Source organism: Podarcis muralis, chromosome 14 (genome assembly GCF_964188315.1).
Source record: "Podarcis muralis chromosome 14, rPodMur119.hap1.1, whole genome shotgun sequence".
NCBI lineage: Eukaryota > Metazoa > Chordata > Lepidosauria > Squamata > Lacertidae > Podarcis > Podarcis muralis.
In genome coordinates this window covers 48,358,354-48,379,730 of record NC_135668.1, presented here as the reverse complement: position 1 = coordinate 48,379,730, position 21,377 = coordinate 48,358,354, and the positions used below count along the sequence as shown (strand labels likewise).

Here is a 21,377-nt window from a genome sequence, read left to right as displayed (position 1 = left end):
GAAGTGTGGAGCCTCAGGCTTGGGGGCCAAATTCAGCCATCTAGCCCTGGGGCTGCCAGAACCTCCAGGAATGACCTGAAGCCTCTAGGCTTGCCTGGCCCCCTCCACGTGACAGGATGTGTGCGTGCTTGACTCTCCAGGTGTGTGGGAATCCCTTAATAATAATATGCTGAATGATTACGATTATTATTGAGGAGACTGTGCATGCAGCTTGCAAGCTTCAGCTTCTCAAGAACTGGCTGCAAATTACCGCAAAACACTCTTGGGGATGGGGGTGGGGTCTGTCTTCCACCCAGCGTGCCAACTTGAAAAAATATATAGGGGGGGTCCCTTCCTCTCATAGTCAATTACAAAATGTGGCATGCACACAACATTTGAATGGCAATGCCTATAAACTTTGGGGGGTCCAGCCCACTACAATAATTTACTGGGGGACCTCAGCACCTAGGAATTAGCTCCTATGCTTCTGCCCCTCTCCCAATTAACCTCCATCTCCAGGGCTCAGTGGTCTCAGGGAGCACAGACAACACCTAAAGCCATCCTGGGGTCTTGGGTTTGGGTTTTGAAATATCTGGGTCTGCGATGCTCCTGGCCCGGCAACCCTACCTAGGCCTTTCCCTCTGGCTCTCTGGACTGGCCCCACCCCTAGCTAAACCCCCTCTCCTCAGGCCCCATCCCTTACTGGTTCTGTGCTTTTGCTTGGCTGGAATATTATTATTATTATTAGACAAAGCACAGCACTTCTTCACTCTACACATAGTTAAATCATGGAACTCCCTCCAACAGGAGGCAGCAATGACCACCAACTTAATGGCTTTAAAGAGGATTAGACAAATTCATGGAGGAGAGGGTTATTGATGGCTACTAGCCAAGAGGTCTGTGGTCTGCCTCTGCTGTGAAGAAGAAGAAGAAGAAGAAGAAGAAGAAGAAGAAGAAGAAGAGGAAGAAGAAGAAGAGGAGGAGGAGGAGGAGGAGTTTGGATTTGATATCCCGCTTTATCACTACCCTAAGCAGTCTCAAAGCAGCTAACAATCTCCTTTCCCTTCCTCCCCCACAACAAACAATCTGTGAGGGGAGTGAGGCTGAGAAACCTCAGAGAAGTGTGACTAGCCCAAGGTCACCCAGCAGCTGCATGTGGAGTAGCGGGGAAGCGAACCCGGTCCACCAGATTAGGAGTCCACCGCTCTTAACCACTACGCCGCTCTTGACCACTAAGAGGCAGTAAGGCTTTTGAATATCCATTGTTGGAAACCATAGTAAAGGTAAAGGCAAAGGTAAAGGGACCTCTGACCATTAGGTCCAGTCGTGACCGACTCTGGGGTTGCGGCGCTCATCTCGCTTTACTAGCCGAGGAAGCCAGCGTACAGCTTCTGGATCATGTGGCCAGCATGACTTCTGGCGAACCAGAGCAGTGAACGGAAACGCCATTTACCTTCCCGCCAGAGCAGTACCTATTTATCTACTTGCACTTTGTGCTTTCAAACTGCTAGGCTGGAAGGAGCAGGGACCGAGCAACGGGAGCTCACCCTGTCGTGGGGATTCGAACCGCCAACCTTCTGATGGGCAAGCCCTAGGCTCTGTGGTTTAACCCACAGCACCACCCGTGTCCCAGAAACCATAGTAGGGGAGACCAATCTTCCGCCTGGATCTTGCTTGTGGGCTTTGAAGAGGGGCATAGTGTTGACCATTGTGCTGGACCAGATGGGTCCTTGGCCCAACCCAGCAGGCTCTTCTTATGTTCTTACGGGAGGAAGGGCAGCATAGAGATTTAATTAAAAGCTGTCTAGAAAATGAAGGATATGCAGATTTGACCTTTGATACCAGGCTGGGTGAACACAGTGCCTGCTTTTAGCTGTCCCGAAGATCAAAGTCAGAGGAAGTTTATCTGATAAGGCTGCCTGTGTCTTGCTTACGGGGAACACTTAGCTGTCTATTCCACACAGAGGTGCTGGGCAGAAAATATCCAGTTCTGTCCTTTCACGCCAGTTTGAGCCTCTGTTTGCATCAGAACTGCCCTGGTTACTGCAGCCTTTTGCCTGATACCACAAGCACTCATCGCTCTATTAACTGACTCGAGGACACTGAAAGGGTAAAATTGGGCCCTGCACATTCAACACTCACTTCCTTATCCCTCTGGGGACTAAAATAGCTCCATTATCAAGGGGGTGACTGACGTTTTAGAGGACAGGGTGGCGGGGGTGGCAGAGAGTAAAACTTAAGAAGGACAGGAAAAACATGCCAATCATTTCATCCCATAGTTGTCTGAGCTTTGTGGATGCTTAAAAACAAACAAATAGACATTTTAATTTGGATGCTCATACGTTTTAGATCTTTGAACCAGTGTGGTGCAGTGATTAAGAGAGTGCTTGACTCATTTTTAATATTTGCCACCCTTTCTCAGAAACTATAGGACTTAAAGCAGGGCGGATCCTCAGGAACATAGGCAGTTGCCTTATACTCTGCTGCCAGTCACCCTCCAGGATTTCAGAAAACAGCAGAGAATATAGCTGTGCATTGCATCAGCCGGAAGTACACAGAAACACCCGCAACAGAAGCAGCATCTTGCTACCCGGTTAAAGTAATTTCTGCTTAGGCCCTGAGACAAGCAAGCAAAATTGATGGGCTTTTAAATCATGCCCCCCCCCTCCTATAGATACAAGTTTTACACCACTTTCTCTTCCAGCCCACAACACTGATTGATGAGCAATTTGTCTACTGACCCCGCAATTACGATAAAGAAGTCCAGGCGATTCCACGTGTCTCCTAGGTAACACTTCTGCCCGAAGATTCCCAGAGCTATCATTTTGATGACCATCTCCACAGCGAAGAAGGCAAAGATGAAATGATCAAACGCCTGGAGTGGAAAAGAAAGAGGAAAACAATAAGAAGCTGCTGTTAGTCCCATAGCGCATCCCTGTCATTTAGTGTAGCAAATCAAGTGCTGGACTAGCATCTGGGAGAGACTGGGTTTCAAATCTTCCCTTGGGAGCCAGTCAGAGTGTCACATAGACTGGCCTACTTCGCAGGGTTGTTGTGAGCATAAAATGGAAAGGGGGGAGGAGAACTATGCATGCCACTACAAGTTCCTTTGAGGAAAGGTGCAATATAAATGTTAAAAAGGACCCCTGACCATTAGGTCCAGTCGTGGCTGACTCTGGGGTTGCGGCGCTCATCTCGCTTTATTGGCCGAGAGAGCCGGCATACAGCTTCCGGATCATGTGGCCAGCATGACTAAGCCGCTTCTGGCGAATCAGAGCAGCGCACGGAAACGCTGTTTACCTTCCTGCCAGAGCGGTACCTATTTATTTACTTGCACTTTGACGTGCTTTCGAACTGCTAGGTTGGCAGGAGCAGGGACCAAACAACAGGAGCTCACCTCGTCGCGGGGATTCGAACCGCCGACCTTCTGATCGGCAAGTCTTAGGCTCTGTGGTTTAACCCACAGCGCCACCCGCGTCCCCAATATAAATGTTACTGAAAAGTAAAATAGGTGAAGAAATACTTTCATATCTCGTGAAGATAAAAAAGAACATTCCCATGTTGGAACTGAGTAGTTTTGGGAGGAGTGTCACATGGTTTTGTAAATGAGGAGAGTCTGTTCCCAGGGAGCAAAGATAATTTCACAGAAATTCAGAATCTGGCAATAATTCCAGAGGCTGCTTTTTTTTTTTTTTTTTTTTTTTGCAGCTGGGTGTTTTCTAGTGTTGCAACCTAACCCAAAAGAACAACAAAAATATAGATTGGTTTTATCTGAGAAGGGGGGGGGGGGAAGGAGAAGACAAAACTTTTATGCAATTGCTAATTATCAGCAAAGAACTAATTGTGCAAATAACTACGGAGGGAAATGATTCTCCTGTTTTTATTATTGTCACTAATATACCATTAACTTAAACAAAACAAAACAAAGACTGTTTTCAATTCTAATAGAACAACAGTAGGTCTGATGAAATCGCCCACTTGCCAATCATCTGACAACAGGATTAGGGAGTCATATGACCAGAGGCATAGCAAGGTCAGGTGGTACCTGGTGCAATTTTTTTTGTCAACTCCCCCACATTGCAATTTTGGGGAATGTTGCCCAGAGTTGTTGAATTTTTTTTAGGAAGGGTACCCCAAAGTTGTTGAGCTTTATGCGATCAGCGGCCGGAGTTTTGCGTCCCCGGCAGGCGGATTTCCGCAATTGGCACAATCGTCGTCATGAAAATCCACCCAATGGTTGTGCAAATACTCCTGGTGTGCAGCGCCGCCAGCCTGGGGTGCGAGCACTGCCTGCTGATTGTGAAAATTTGACCGCTGATATCATTAAACCGCCCACCGTGGATGCGAACGCCGTCTGCTGGGGTGTGTGAGACCACCTGCTGGGGGGGGGGCAGACTGATCGCCAGGCGTATTTGCACAATCAGTGGGCAGATTTTAACGACGACGATTGTATCAATTGTGAAAATCTGCCAGCCGGGGGTGCGAGTGCTGCCACGCCAATCCACCCGGGGTTTTTTTGTCACCCCCCAGGCATGACACCCGGGGTGGACCGCACCCCCTGAACCCCCCTTGCGACATCCCTGCATATGGTAGGGGAGGTAATGTCCAAGGGGGTTCAACTCCCTGCTCCTCGGATAACATTTGCAGCTACAGCTCTACCTGCCGCACACCTGATGCCACAGATGACATCAGGTATGAGGTCAGGTGGCTGCAGCTTTGGGAAATAGCCTTGTGGGCAAATGGGGAGGTTTGGCATGTGAAATCTGGCTAGCGGGATGGAGGTTTCTCAGTTATAACCTAGATGGACCTTCTTTCTGATTAATGAAGGCTCTTATTCTTTTGTAGGGACGCGGGTGGTGCTGTGGGTTAAACCACAGAGCCTAGGACTTGCCGATCAGAAGGTCGGTGGTTCGAATCCCCGCGACGGGGTGAGCTCCTGTTCCTCGGTCCCTGCTCCTACCAACCTAGCAGTTCGAAAGCACGTAAAAGTGCAAGTAGATAGATAGGTACCACTCCGGCGGGAAGGTAAATGGTGTCTCCGTGCGCTGCTCTGGTTCGCCAGAAGTGGCTTAGTCATGCTGGCCACATGACCCAGAAGCTGTATGCCAGCTCCCTTGGCCAATAAAGCGAGATGAGCGCTGCAACCCCAGAGTCAGCCACGACTGGACCTAATAGTCAGGGGTCCCTTTACCTTTACCTTATTCTTTTGTGGGGGGTAGGAACTGAAAACCCAAGCCTTGTTAGAAGGCGATCCCATTAACAACCCCAACACAGTAATTTTTTTTACAAACCCATCCTCCTAAATCCCACAGCATCCATAAACGGAATAGAAGCAGATAAATAATGGCCGGCCTGCAGCCAAAAACGAACTGGAGTCTAATGGGATTCTAATGGGGTAGTCTTAATGGAACGGCTGGGTTAAACAGAAGAGGCTTCCTTGAGATGTATGGTTGTCTTACGAAATGTGTTTGCATAAAGTAGAACTCTGCAGAGCCAGGCCTGAAGGCAATTGCATTAACTACCAGAGGAAGCCCACAGCTATGAGGGCGCTTGCTCACCCCAATTGCCGCCAGGGTGTTTCTGCTCTGTGCTGAAAAGCTCCAACCAGGTCTTCCCTGGGGTCCCTGTCAACTGAATAATTGCCAGGATTCGGGAGGAATGGGAGTTAGAGGCTAAGATTCAGCCTGCAAGCTCCAGGGTGTCATTAGCTTGCAGGATAAGCAACGGAAGATGAGCTCAAGGCCCCGACACGCTCCCCAGAGGGTGATTATGTGGCGATGCATTATGAGCAAAGAGATGGCGAGTTTCTGCCAACAGCCTTGACACAAAGGCTGGATTTTATTAGGTCTCGGTAGGAGGAACAGGACCACCAACTTGTTCCATACCAGTTGGTGGGCAGACCTCAGTCACTACTGATGTGGTGCTGCGAAATCATAGAGAAATGTGATTGGCATAAGGTTGTTACTTGTCCAAAACACATCTTGGAAGTGTCCAAAATCCTCCAGCAGACACAGAGATGAGTCTATCATTAGGTAAGAAGGGGCAGCTGCCTCGGGTGGTGTTAAGAGGTGGCAGTGAGGTTTTGGCACACAACTTTGCGCTACACCTATAAGCTCACTATTACTACAATTAATAATTATATTTTGTAGTTGCATTTTTGCACTCAAGTGCTGCAAAGCCACTTATGCAGCAAAAACCCAAAATAACAAAGGCATTCACATAAAAAAAGCAGCAATTCATGGAGGCCAATATACTCATTCAAAAGGGACAAGATTTACCCAGTTTCATGGATGAGTGAATAAAGGCCACTGACATAGATAACTACCCATCCACCCCCAATTAAAAATCACATGTTTGGGTAAGTAAAAACATTTTGGCCTGGCACCATCTTCCCAGGGAACTCTGTGAGGTCTCCTAACAACTCTCAGCACCCTTAACCAGCTGCAACTCCCCGAATGCTTTGTGGGAAACCTCAGAGCTGCCTTTGTAGAAGTCAGCTGGGAGGAGGGTAGAGGCAAGGTTAGAATCAATTGGCTCTGCCTGTCATTGCCTCTAGCGCCACCTACTGTCAGTCTCCCTGCTTTCTGCCCTACCAGTTCCAATGGGCACTGTGGGAAAGAGAGAGAGAGAGAGAGAGAGAGAGAGAGGGAGGGAGATGATATTCTCTTACCTCCAAAATGGTGCACCTCTCAGACTTGCATTTGTCATCTTGGCAAGGCTGAAACATCCCAAGGGTGACACAGTTCAGGAGGATGACCAGCATGCTGACGTGCTCGAACCAGGTGGGCGCAAGGAGTTAAGGAAGGCAACTTGGGCTGAGTTATCCACAGGAAAGTGGTGGCAGGAAACAAAGAGGAGGGACGTGGGTGGCATTTGCATATCAAACAGCCCCTCTCCCAGCCTTAAGAAGAAGAACAACAACAAAAGAACCACAATCAACCATGCGGGAGATGGAGGAGAGATGATGCCAGGAGGATTTGATGTTCCCAGGAGACTGGGGCTCCCAGACCTGACTGGGCATGAACTGAGATGTGAGCGACAGGCTTTGTTGCCATTGCACTTTTTACTTTTCTTTATTAAATTGTTTCAACACATCGCAACAACATGCCAATAAATAATGAAACATCCCACCCTAACCTAGAAGCTGGTGTTCAGGCAACAGATGCAAAATAACGACCAAATAATGTAAGTTCTTATCCCAGTCTACTATTCATATAGAAGGCGGTAAATGGTTTAAGTTAACCAAAAAGTTGTACAACGTGAGGGGAGTCCTCCATTTTCATCTTTAGCCCTGCGCATAATAAAACTGTGTCACTCAATTCCGAAGGAGTCTTCGTGCTTCAGACGTTGTGCCAGTTTTATTATATTATATAATTTCTCCACAGGCACCAGGCAAAGTGGGGTGATGTCTGCTGAGGGAGTTTTCCCTCTGTATGTTTGGTTGAATGTTTCCCTGCTATGTACTAGGCCGGAACTTTTTTTTTTTTAAAAAAAGAGAAAACCTCTCTGTTCCATTCCTTTTGAATTATACGCTGCTTTTATTCAGTTACCTCAGTAAAGTGTTGGATGCGGGTGGCACTGTGGGTTAAACCACACAGCCTAGGACTTGCCAATCAGAAGGTCGGTGGTTCGAATCCCCACGACGGGGTGAGCTCCCGTTGCTCGGTCCCTGCTCCTGCCAACCTAGCAGTTCAAAAGCACATCAAAGTGCAAGTAGATAAATAGGTACCGCTCCGGCGGGAAGGTAAACGGCGTTTCCGTGCGCTGCTCTGGTTCGCCAGAAGCGGCTTAGTCATGCTGGCCACATGACCCGGAAGCTGTACGCCGGCTCCCTCAGCCAATAAAGCGAGATGAGCGCCGCAACCCCAGAGTCGTCCGCGACTGGACCTAACGGTCAGGGGTCCCTTTACCTTTACAGTAAAGTGTTACTAGGATTTATTTTCTCTCTGTCTATGTTACCTAAGTGACTTTGTTTACAGAGGCTGCTGTTTTGCTCTTTTCGAGTGGGTTGGGTAGGAAGCGAGTCGGAGGAAGGTGGCACAGCTGGTTCATCAGCCTTCGCATACCTTCCTTAATTTGATGATTGTGGGATGGAGTGGGAGGCTGGTAGAAGGTTTAACGGTTTTGTGAATGAGCCACTTCCCCATTCTTCTGCTAAATACAAAATGGGGAACAGCGGATAAAAACCAGCCTGTTTGCTAAGTGCTAGCAACAGCAGGATAGAAAATTAGGAAAAATGACTTAAAGAGGAATCCCCGCAGGGCACATTGCATTAAATAATGCAAGAGTGCCGGTTAAGGGACATTTTTCTTCTTCAAAGAATTCAGATGAATTAAATGCCATTTTCAATGGCAGGGGATGGGAAAAGGGGAAAAGGCAGCAGGATGGGGTTCGTTCTGATAAAATCAATGACGTTTCAAGATCAGCTTCCGGCGAAATGTTTACAAGGAAACACATTTTTGCAGAAACACACCGCTTGCCACTCGAGAAATGCTTTATAAAAGCCAGAGTTTGGCAGGGAAGACAGACCTCGTAGGCAAGAGCAGGGCTAGGGAACCATTTTTCAGATCCAGGGCCACATTTCCTTCTAGACAACCTCCTGAGGGCCATAGGCCAGTGGTGGGGGGGGGCAGAGGGGAAAGTGGGTGTCTATAATATCCTTTGGGGTTCATTTGAATGAAAAGTGGCAAGGAAATATAACAAATCTAATCTAATCAGATGCCATCACGTGCGACAAATAATGATTGATCATCATCAGCAAGGAATGAAAAAGGGAAGCTCTGGAAAGCTTGAAAAGAGCTGCGGCTTGCTCTCCCACTCGCTCTCCTACATGGCTGCAAGAAAAGTACTGTATTTTTTGCTCTATAAGACTCACTTTTTCCCTCCTAAAAAGTAAGGGGAAATGTGTGTGCGTCTTATGGAGCGAATGCAGGCTGCGCAGCTATCCCAGAAGCCAGAACAGCAAGAGGGATTGCTGCTTTCACTGCGCAGCGATCCCTCTTGCTGCTCTGGCTTCTGTGATTCAGAATATTTTTTTTTTCTTGTTTTCCTACTCCAAAAACTAGGTACGTCTTGTGATCTGGTGCGTCTTATAGAGCGAAAAATACGGTACTAGTAACTTGCTTCCTCTCACTTGCAACAAAAATAAATTTGGATGGAAAACACATTGGCGCAAGGCCCTGGCACAGGGCTCTTGCTTGAAAAAGCATCAATCTATCTCACTTAAGAACATAAAGAGAGGCTGCTGGATCAGGCCAATGGCCCACCTGGTCCAGCATCACGTTCTCACAGTGGCCAGCTAGATGCCTGTGGGAAACCAGGGAGCAGGATCTGAGCACAAGAGCAGGTACTCTGAAGCAAGCATACAGGAAGGCTGGTAGTACAATAGCTTTGTAAACAAGCATGTTGGTTTCCCTGCGAATGTCCTTATGGTATGCTTGCGAAATGTGAACCACTTATAAACACCATCTCCAGCTCCTCAGAAGATTCCACCAATGGTGTCCAGACTTTTGTAATGATAAATACTTAGTGATGATAAATACTTAGTTCCTGAGTCAGGTCACAGGCTCACCCTATTCAAACACAGACATACCCTTAAGACAGGATTTGTGAAAGAAAAGACAATGGGGAGGCTTTTCCATTTTCCTTTGACCTTGTAGAGAAAACACTTGGACAATTTGGGAATCAAAAATGGTTTCAGGTCAGTCTTCGTGTGCTGATCTATGAACTTGCTTGGTTGGTACATCTAAGACCTTACAATTCCTATCACAGAAGCAAAGATCTCCATTGTCGAAGCATTAACTTCGTTGTACTGGTCATGTTGTGTGGATGCCTGATTATCGCCTTCCAAAGCAACAACAACACAGTAACAACAACAACAATTTATTATTTCTACCCAGCCCATCTGGCTGGGTTTCGCCAGCCACTCTGGGCGGCTTCCAACAGAAGGTTAAAAATACATTAAAACACCAGTCATTAAAAACTACCCTAAACAGGGCTGCCTTCAGATGTCTTCTAAATGTCATATAGTTGTTTATTTCTTTGACGTCTGATGGGAGGGTGTTCCACTACCAAGAAGACCCCCTGCCTGGTTCCCTGTAACTTCATTTCTCACAGTGAGGGAACTGCCAGAAGGCCCTCGGTGCTGGACCTCAGTGTCAGGGTTGGACGATGGGGGTGGAGACGCTCCTTCAGGTATACTCGATTCCAAACTTAAAAATGGAAAGCGTAATGCTGGTGGTCAACAAAAGAGGTTCAAAGACTCTCTCAAGGCAAATCTAAAAAAAATGTAGTATAAACACTGTCAACTGGGAAACACTGGCCTGCGAGTGCTCCAGTTGAAGAACAGCCTTTACCAAAGGTGTCATGGGCTTTGAAGACACTCGAACTCAGGATGCAAGGGAGAAACGTGCTAAGAGGAAGGCACACTTGGCAAACCCTCACCATAATCCACTCTTGCCTGGAAATCTATGTCCCCACTGTGGAAGGATGTGTGGGTCCAGAATTGGCCTCCACAGTAACTTATGGACTCACTGTTAAAACTGAATTTATGGAAGACAATCTTACTCAGCTATGAGTGATTGCCGAAGAAGAAGAAGAAGAAGAAGAAGAAGAAGAAGAAGAAGAAGAAGAAGAAGAAGAAGAACAACAACAACAACAACAACAACAACAACTCTGAAGCATGACTGCCTGTGAACGTGGAAACAGAGCATAGCCATCATGGCTACTAGCCATTGAAAGCCTTTCCTCCCTGAAAATAATACTCAATAATTATATCCAGCTGTTTTGTTTAACAAATGGAAACGGGGAGCCGACCTCTATGAACCTCAGTGCAACTTGTGCAATACAGTTGTTGTCGAGCTGGAGGTTGTGTACCAGGAAAGCCTGGACGAGAGGAGGGTTTTGCATTTCCATAAACAACTCCTTTTCATCCCACAATACTCTCCGCATTGGTGATTTATTTGTTTGTATGAAGAATGGTGCAAGCTGATTCACAGTTCCAGTTATTTTTGGCATCCAGCCAAGGGGCCACTCTGGAATAATGAATTGGGGAGGGCAGGGGGTGGGTGGCTGACCCAGAAGCAATAGCTTTATTTCTTGATAGATTTTGGCAAGGCTCACAGGCGGACGTTCTCCCCTGCCAGACTTGAATGGGGAGGAGAGCAAGTTATTCTGAAGATGCCGCCTCTGTTTTTCTGCTGAGATTGGAAGCAAAGACAGGGAGTGGAAACGAAGACTTATTAGGGCCACAGAGCCTAGGACTTGCTGATCAGAAGGTCAGCAGTTCGAATCTCCATGACTGGGTGAGCTCCTGTTGCTCGGTCTCTGCTCCTGCCAACCTAGCAGTTCGAAAGCATGTCAAAGTGCAAATAGATAAATAGGTACCGCTCGGGCGGGAAGGTAAACGGTGTTTCAGTGCGCTGCTCTGGTTCACCAGAAGTGGCTTAGTCATGCTGGCCACATGACCCAGAAGCTGTACGCCGGCTCCCTCGGCCAGTAAAGCGAGATGAGCGCTGCAACCCTAGAGTCATCCATTAGACTAGATGACCCTTGGAGTCCCTTCCAACTCTAAAACTCTGCAACTCTATGATCCTATGCCTTTGGGAAGCCAGCAAACAGGATCTGAGCACAACAGCACTCAATCTCCTCCTCCTCCCTCACTGTCTAACCCAGGCACCCCCAAACTTGGCCCTCCAGGTGTTTTGGGACTACAATTCCCATCATCCCTGACCACTGGTCCTGTTAGCTAGGGATGATAGGAGTTGTAGTCCCAAAACATCTGGAGGGCCGAGTTTGCCTATGCCTGGTCTAACTCCACTAGGAAAACCACGCAAGCCCAGCCATCACCACATCTTGCGGCAGTCAAATTTTTTTAATTGACTGATAATGCCTACAGATGCCCTGCCTCATTTTTATCCTCACAACAACCCTGTGAGGTAGGTTTGGCTGAGAGTGAGCGAGCGACTGGCCTCCGTGAGCTTCACATCCAAGTGGGGCTTTGAACCTTGGTCTCTCAGGTCCTAGTCCAGCACTCTAACCACTACACCACACTGCTGCATGGAGAGAGAGAGAGATCCTTCCCTTTGTCTGCCTTCAGTCTTGGCTGCAGATTCCTTTCCTAAAAACACCTAAGGCAACTGTCTTCCTCTCTTGCCTCCCCTCGTTATTATTACTGTTATTTTCAAACGGTCTTTGGGAGCTTTGACACAAAGATAAAATATAAAATGGAACATTTCAGCAGCTGCAATCAATCAATGGGCACCTCAGGTTTCGCAAGTATAAGCTTCCTTTCCCGCTACAGAAGATTAAGTCGCTACAGCGTCATCAAAAGGCGCATAATCCCTTGCTCCTTTATGAGTATTAAACCTACAGGTATATGAGCTTGTAATAAAGGCTGCTGTCTCCTCACCTGGGGCACACCTGGCCCAATACCTGCATTGGGCTCTCAGGGAGGAGGGGGGCAGCCTTAGGCGGCAGGAGCCAGCGTGAAACAGGCTTCCAATCGCCCACCCTCCAACACGAATAGAGTTTTGTTTTCCTTTTGGACTCGCAAAGTATGTTTAATGGAGCATGGAAGAGGGGAAGCGAAGGCTTAACATTCAGATTGCAGCCCGTTTTAAAGTCTAAATTACCGTTCCCAAGAGTGTGACCAAGGATGCTGCTCACCCAAGGCTTTTTAAAACAGGCTGGCACAGGAGAAGGATGGTGATCTATGTAACCAGGGCATGATGGCAGACCCTCCAAGTGTCCCTATTTTCCAGAAGCCGTCCTGGTTTCTGATTTGATCCCTGAACGTCCCGCTTTCCCTTAGGATGTCCTTATTTTCACCAGAGAAATGTTGGAGGGTGTGGAGTAATCCGAAATGGCGAAAAAGACCGGGAAAATCAGAAACCAGGAAGATAGAAACTTTAAGAAGGAATTGATTTTTTATTGATTTTTTACAATTTATTTAAGAGAACACTGTAAACAACTAAAAACTTTGGCAGGATTTGAGTAACGCTTGTTTTGCACTAAAAACTAAGTAAAATTGGACTATCTTAAGAAGAATAGAGAAGCTACCATATTTTTCGGCCCATAGGAGGCACCTAGTTGTTGTTTTTTTTGGGGGGGGGAATAAAGGAAAAAAAATTCCCCTGACCCCAGCCCCCAGAACAGGCAGCTCTCCACAAGCCGTGGGAGAGCTGTGCAAAGCCTGAAGTTTGGGGCGTGCTGAGCTCAGCATGCCCCAGGCTTCTGGGTGCAGGCAGCTCTCCGCAAGCTGTGGTAGAGCTGCGCGAAGTCGTGCAGCTCTCCCACGGCTTGAGGATAGCTTCCTGAAGCCTGCATTCGCCCCATAGGACGCACACACATTTCCCCTTCATTTTTGGAGGGGAAAAAGTGCGTCCTATAGGGCGAAAAATACGGTATGTGATGCAGCAGGAAAAGTTTGATAATGGAAACCAGGGAAGGGGGGTGGGAAGTCTAAGGAATCAGGGAATCCTAAATGTTGATGATTAGGATTAATGTTTGAATTCAAAAATAGAATGTAAAATGGAATTGAAAAGATTTTACAAAAAATGATAATATGTTTTTACGTGTGTTGGAAGCTGCCCAGAGTGGCTGGGGCAACCTAGTCTGCTGGGCAGGGTATAAATAATAAAATTATTATTATTAATATTGTTATGGAATAGGATGTCCCCATTTGCATCAGAGAAATATTGGAGGGTTTGTGATAGCTAGACCTGTGTTCCTCCCTTGGGAATGGGCATTTCCCCCATCTTAAATCCAGTTCTCCATAATTCCTTTATGTCTGTGCACAGACCCCCCCCCCAATCTACTCCTGGCTCCAATCTCCCCCACCCCAATCACGTTGATCCACCCAGGGGCGAAGGAAGGCGTCGTGACACCCGGGGCAGGCATTGCTACATAGGGTGCATTTGCGGCGTCGGTACGTACGACGCATGCGCCGTACGTAGCAACACCATACATGCGCTGTATAGCGGTTTGCCACCGGCGTCGCTCCAGTGCCATAAAGACGGTGCCAGGATCCCTCTGTCGCTGCTAAAGCCATGAACAGAGGATCCAGGCACTGTCCATATGGCGCTGGAGCAGCGCAGGCGGCAAACCGCTATACAGCGCATGTGCGGCATCACTACGTACAGACGCCGTTTGCCGCCGGTGCCAGGATCCTCAGCTTTAAGTGTTTTAAATTTGTTATTAGCCGCCCTAAGCCCGGTTTCTGAACCGGGGTATAAATAAATTATTATTATTATTATTATTATTATTATTATTATTATTATTATTATGCGGCTGTGGCAGTGCGATGGCTGTTCGTGCTGCTGCGAGCCCCGACAGGGTGACTTCTTGTCACCCCTGAAGACATGGAACCCGGGGCGCACCGCCCCCCGCTCCCCGTTGCGACACCTCTGGATCCACTCTCTCTTTTTAAAAAAAAGATATTTATTAAGATTTTTTAAGTATTACAAAATGAAAAAAGAAAAATACAAAATAAAAATAGTTAAAAACAATTCCATCTTTCCATTACTTATCTTTCATTTGCTTGTTTCCCGGACCTCCTCACACCTCCCTTTTTTGTATTCCAATTCAATTTGTTAATTCAGCAAATCCTTTCCCTCTTTGTTTATCCTAATCTTTAATCTTAAAATATTTTAACCTTAAATTTTAACCTATTAATAATCCATTTTTTCATATTCCTTATAGCATTATAGCTAAAAACCACTTAACTTCTTATCCAACATCATTCTAACATTCATTAATTTTACAGTATTTCTGTAGGTAGACTTTAAACTTTTTCCAATCTTCTTCCACCGACTCTTCTCCCTGGTCTCGGATTCTGCCAGTCATTTCCACCAGTTCCATATAGTCCATCACCTTCATCTGCCATTCTTCCAGGGTGGGTAGATCTTGTGTCTTCCAATACTTTGCAATAAGTATTCTTGCTGCTGTCGTGGCATACATAAAGAAAGTTCTATCCTTCTTTGACACCAATTGGTGGATCCACTCTCATCTAACTTGGGGACCAGCTGCCCCATCTCAGATCCAGAGGCGAGACTAATGTTTAATTAGGGTAAATAAAATAAACAAACCCAGGTACAACTTACAGCCAAGAGGGCATTCTGCTGTTCCAGAAGGCACAACATGAACCAAGGGCTTCAAGGTACAGTAAGTCAGATTCCAACTCAACATCAAGAAGAACTTTCTGACAGTAAGAAAAGTGGAAAGTGGAATGGTCTCCCCCAGGAGGTGGTGGACCCTCCTTATTTTAAGGATTTGAAGCAGACCTTGGATGGCCATCTGTCATGGATGCTTTAGTTGAGATTCCTGCATTGCAGGGGGTTGGACTAGATGACTCTGGGGGTCCCTTCCAACACTATGATTTTATAAGCATAGTGGTTGGTATTGCCCAGGAGTCCTAATCTAATGAAAGCCAGTGATTTATCAAAATTACGCTCAACAAGAGAAAGGGAAAGCGCCTGATTCTTCAAGCTTCCAAACAATTCCTAGAGATGCTGCGTTCCAAGTCATTATAAGCTGACTTTGGGGCTGGGCAGGATCGGGGCCCTGATGATGGCAGTGATGATGCCATTTAAAGAGGGGGCCGCTTCTTCTATTCCTCTTCCCCCCCCCACTCCCCAATCCTCTCCAATGAACCGGCTTGCTGCAGTTCCGAAAGCGTGACATGACTCAGCATTCCTGGACTCATTTGTCTTAATGATGGGATCGGTTTCCAGAGAATGCAATAATGCTCGCAATTACATTGATTGTCACAATTTGTCACTGGCGACAAACTAGGTCAATGCCGGCGATCCGGAATGCGCTTCAATACCCTGAGCGGCAGGCCTTCTCCCTTCCCTGCGCGGCAAAGGCAGCCCTCCCCATTGCCAAGCGCATCCTTATGTAACGGATTAAGTCCCTTGCCCTGCCAAAGAATTTGGAATGGCAGTTTGATGAAAGCTCAGAAGAAGGCTGGCAGGCTCTGGATGAAGGCAGTCCGCAATCTGGACATGTGGTTCTGCTTAGGAATGGACGGCTCTCTCAATTTCAGTCCTCCCTGTTTCTCATTCTTCCAATCTTAAATTAAGCCCTGCGGAAATCTGTGGTTTTTGTTTCTTTGTTAAAAAAAAAACCCTCATGCAAATTTGCTTGCATTTTAGGATTTCTCCTAATAAACCCCTTTTTTTACGAAATCCAGTTTTGAATGGGCTAACCATTCTTGCAAGCAATTCCCCCTAATACAATGCATTTGTGTATATTATTTTCACAAATATATATATGCCTTATGGCGTTGAGCGAGTGTATTCGTGGTCTGATCCTGATGAATTCGTGACGGGCGGTTGCTTGATATTTTTGTTATGAATGAGCAGAATTGAAATATTTCTAGAAATAGATAAATAAGGAACTATTATGGCAGGTGTCCAGGAACAGAATTAGATTCCATGAATGTGGCTAGCTCTTTGGTCAAAACCCATCAAAACCAAGGGGTTGTTACAGGAGTTTTGGGCAATTATTGGCATAAGTGAATTATGCTTCATGAAAAGGAAGTTTGTGTTCTGTGTGTCTTGAATGTGCTGCCAATTTATGTTGTTTTTGTTTGTTTATTTATTATTTATTAAAACAAACTCTCAAAGAGATTTACAAAAAGACAAGACAATAGAATCGAGAGAAAAACACAACCATACTTTAAAACCTACCAAAGTGAAAACAGATTTAAATGACCTCCACTTTCAAAGCATCCAGATAGACGTATCTGAACAAGAATGTTTTTAGCAGGTGCTGAAAAGAGCAGAGCGAAGGCACCTGCTTGAGATCAATAGGCAGGGAGTTCCAAAGGGCAGACATTGCCACACTGAACAATCGAGTTCTTACAAATGTGGAATGGGCATTACGTGGAGCCTGTAATAGTGCCAATTCTGCTGATCAAAGTGCTTGAGTGATGTGGGTTAACTGGTCCCAAGTTGCTAAGGAAGAAGAGTTTGGATTTGATATCCCACTTTATCACTACCCGAAGGAGTCTCAAAGTGGCTAACATTCTCCTTTCCCTTCCTCCCCCACAACAAACACTCTGTGAGGTGAGTGGGGCTGAGAGACTTCAGAGAAGTGTGACTGGCCCAAGGTCACCCAACAGCTGCATGTGGAGGAGCGGGGAAGCGAACCCGGTTCAGCACTCTTAACCACTATACCACACTGGCTCTTATAGTGGGAATTATAGTAGTAACAGTGACCCCTTGAATCAGCAACCAGTGCAGGCATTATATTCTGACAAGCCCCCAGGCCTGTCAGCAATTGTGCTGCAGCATTCTGCAGTCCCGGATTTATGGTTTCTGATTTGATCCTGGAATATCCCACTTTTCCTTAAAGGTAAATTAGGTAAAGGTACCCCTGACCATAAGCTATGAACTACGCCGAGCAGAGCACACAAGATGAACAGGTCATAGTGGAGAGTTTTGACCAAACGTGATCCACCTGGAGGAGGAACCGGCAAGCCACTCCAGTATCCTTGCCAAGAAAACTCCATGGACAAAAACAATAGGCATATAAAAGTTATGACGCTGGAAGATGAGCCCCTCAGGTCGGAAGGCGTCCAACATGCTACGCCTGCTTCTTGGGAGAAGGGCAATGACAGGCCTAGACAGCATCTTGAGAAGTAGAGACATCACCTTGCCAACAAAGGTCCGTATAGTTAAAGCCATGGTTTTCCCAGTAGTGATGTATGGAAGTGAGAGCTGGACCATAAAGAAGGCTGATCGCCGAAGAATTGATGCTTTTGAATTATGGTGCTGGAGAAGACTCTTGAGAGTCCCATGGACTGCAAGAAGATCAAACGCATCCATTCTGAAGGAAATCAGCCCTGAGTGCTCACTAGAAGGACAGATCGTGAAGCTGAGGCGCCAATACTTTGGCCACCTCATGAGAAGAGAAGACTCCCTGGAGAAGACACTGATGCTGGGAAAGATGGAGGGCACAAGGAGAAGGGGGCGACAGAGGACGAGATGGTTGGATAGTGTTTTCGAGGTTACCAGCATGAGTTTGACCAAACTGCGGGAGGTAGTAGAGGACAGAGGTGCCTGGCGTGCTCTGGTCCATGGGGTCACGAAGAGTCGGACACGACTAAACGACTAAACAACAACAACACCCCTCAGCCGAGGGAGCCGGCGTCCAGCTTCTGGGTCATGTGGTCAGCATGACTAAGCCACTTCTGGCAAACCAGAGCAGCGCACGGAAACGCCGTTTACCTTCCCGCCGGAGCGGTACCTATTTATCTACTTGCACTTTGATGTGCTTTCAAACTGCTAGGTTGGAAGGAGCAGGAACCGAGCAACGGGAGCTCACCCCGTTGTGGGGATTTGAACCGCCAAGCTTCTGATTGGCAAGTCCTAGGCTCTGTGGTTTAACCCACAGTGCCACCAGTGTCCCTTCCCGCTTTTCCTTAGGATGTCCCTATTTCCATCAGAGAAAATGTTGGAGGGTATGGAATAGGTTGTTCCCATTTTCATCGGAGAAATATTGGCATGGTGTGTGTCTCCCACTAAGAATACCTGTGCTTGGCTCCCGCTCTCACTACTGGGCTCGAAGGCAAAGAGAATGCCACAGATTCATTGCAGATGACGTTTATTCCCCAAGAAACGGCAGTGAGCTATTACACCAGTTTAAAAGGATCAAAGCAAGGCTGCCTTGCCTCGGAATTCTTTCAGTTCGCATTACTACCGCGTGCTCACTTAAATGGAAAACTTAATTTTCTCCATCCTGCTCTGGGAAGGGAGGTTCGGGAACAGACAGTGGTTAGAGGCAACCACCGTCAAGGTGATGTGCGCAGGGGAGCAGAGGTGCCTTCCGCCACGATGCTAGAGAGGATTAGATCCAGGGATGTGTGAGAAATTGGCTGTTCATGAATTCTGATATGAGCCAACCTGATCTGCACCTCCACAGCTCTGGCGTGGATCAGAAGTTAACTTTCCACCAGCTTTTGTACTTCCCAAATGTTTCCAGCACAGATCTCACCATAAAAAGGTATACCCTGGGGGTCTCAGGGCAGTTCACAGAATAAAATCAAGATATAAAACCACAAAATACCTAATAAAAATAAAAAAGCACATTTTAAAAGGGCATAGGATATAAATCGGATCAACCAAAAGCATGGTTAAAAAGGAACGTTTCTGCCTGGCGCCTAAAGGTATATAATGAAGGCGCCAGGCAAAATTCCCTGGGGAGAGCATTCCACAGAGGGGGAGCCACTGCAGAGAAGGCCCTGTTCTCGTGTTGCCACCCTCCGGACCTCTTGAGGAGGAGACACACGAAGGAGGGCCTCAGAAGATGATCTCAGGGTCTGGGTAGGTTCATATGGAAAGAGGCAGTCCTCTTTAAATAAAGATCCTTCATGGATCACTGCCTTGTCGTGGTGAAGGGGCTTTAATTACTCAGAGAAGCTATGAACTATGCCATGCAGGGCCACCCAAGACAGACAGGTGGAGAGTTTTGACTAAACGTGATCCACCTGGAGCAGGAACCAGCAAGCCACTCCAGTATCCCTGCCAAGAAAACTCCATGGACAAAAACAAACCTAGACAGCATCTTAAAAATCAGAGACATCACCTTGCTGACAAAGGTCGGTATAGTTAAAGCTATGGTTTTCCCAGTAGTGATGTATGGAAGTGAGAGCTGGACCATAAAGAAGGCTCATCGCTGAAGAATTTATGCTTTTGAATCATGGTGCTGGAGGAGACTCCTGAGAGTCCCATGGACTGCAAGAAGATCAAACTGATCCATTCTGAAGGAAATCAGCCCTGAGTGCTCACTGGAAGGACAGATCCTGAAGCTGAGGCTCCAAGACTTTGGCCACCTCATGAGAAGAGAAGACTCCCTGGAAAAGACCCTGATGTTGGGAAAGGAGAAGGGGACGGCAGAGGACGAGATGGTTGGACAGTGTTCTCAAAGCTAGCAGCATGGGTTTGACCAGTGGAAGACAGGAAGGCCTGGCGTGCTCTGGACCATGGGGTCACGAAGAGTCGGACATGACTAAATGACTAAACAACAACAAAGATGTGAACCTTTCCACCGACACTGAGCTGGAGAAATGTATTGGCAAGGCAGCTATGGCAATTGCTTGCCTCTCCAAAAGGGTTGGGAGATGCTAAGAACCAATACTAAAATACTGGGCTTTCGTGTTGAGCCTGCTGCTTTTTGGAAGTGAGTCATGGGCAATTTATACCCGCCAGGAGTGATGCCTCAATGCCTTCCATATGTGCTGCATCAGGAAGATTTGGGGCATCATATGGTAGGACAGAGTCTCAAACAAAGATGTGTTCTCCCAAGCCCACATTCTGTCTCAGCAACACCTAAGCTGGCTTGGTCATGCCCACTGAGTAGAAGATGGCAGGATCCCCAAGGGGAGCTGGCCTCTGGCATCAGGCCAATTGGCAGGCCTGCTTTGCATTACAAAGATGTCTGCACACATGACACAAAGGCTGGCAACATCAACTCTGCCATGTGGAAATCCCTCGCGTATGACCGTAGTGCCTGGAGACAGGCAGTCAAGTTGTGTATCCACAGCAGCGACCAGAGGAGAAACGACTGCTAGGAAGACCGCGGAGAGAAGAAACGCCAGCAACACAACTGGATGCCTTCATCTGCCCCAGCTGCAACAAAACATGTCTCTTCTGTATCGGTCTCTACAGCCACAGCAGGCACGCTGCAGCCTTGACCTCACCCCCAAGGCGCACTATTCCATTGTCTCCTGAGACAGACTGATGCCAACAACATCTGGCCCCTTATGTGAATTCTACCTCTCAACATCTTCTGGGAATGAAAAGGAGTTTCAAGGCTGTATTCATGGACACAGTCTTGTTTTTACTTCCCTGGGCCTTTGGGTTAGATGCTCAGGGGGTAGAGCATCTGCTTTCTAGAAGGTTGCAAGTTCAATCCCTGGCATCCCTGGGTACAGCTTGGACAGACTCCTGCCTGAAAACCTTGCAGAGCCATGGCCAGACAGCAGAGTTAACACTGAGCTAGACTGACCAGCGGTCTGCCTTTGGGGGAGCTGGCTGCAGGCACCAGGCCTGTTGGCAGACCACCTCTGTGTTACAAAGATGCCTGCAAACATGACAAGAAGGCTGCAAACATTAATTAACCCTGCCGTGTGGGAATCCCTTGCCGATGATCTAAATCATAGGTAGGCAAACTAAGGCCTGGGGGCCGGATCCGGCCCAATCGCCTTCTAAATCCAGCCCGCGGATGGTCCTGGAATCAGCGTGTTTTTACAGGAATAGAATGTGTCCTTTTATTTAAAATGCATCTCTGGGTTATTTGTGGGGCATAGGAATGTGTTCATTTCTCCCCCCAAAAATATAGTCCGGCCCCCCACAAGGTCTGAGGGACAGTGGTCCGGATCCCTGCTGAAAAAG

General features: G+C 47.2%; 1 protein-coding gene across 3 annotated transcripts in view; it reads right to left on the bottom strand.

The window, feature by feature from the left end:
- Positions 1 to 21,377, bottom strand: part of CACNA1H (calcium voltage-gated channel subunit alpha1 H) — a 370,065-nt gene that overhangs the window by 161,400 nt on the left and 187,288 nt on the right. For all 3 annotated transcript variants that reach the window (XM_077918649.1, XM_077918651.1, XM_077918650.1), the window contains exons 3-4: positions 6,650 to 6,762; positions 2,721 to 2,854 (exon numbers count right to left, since the gene is read on the bottom strand). In XM_077918649.1, the coding sequence (XP_077774775.1) occupies positions 2,721 to 2,854; positions 6,650 to 6,762 (247 nt within the window). The remainder of the gene's footprint in view (positions 1 to 2,720; positions 2,855 to 6,649; positions 6,763 to 21,377) is intronic.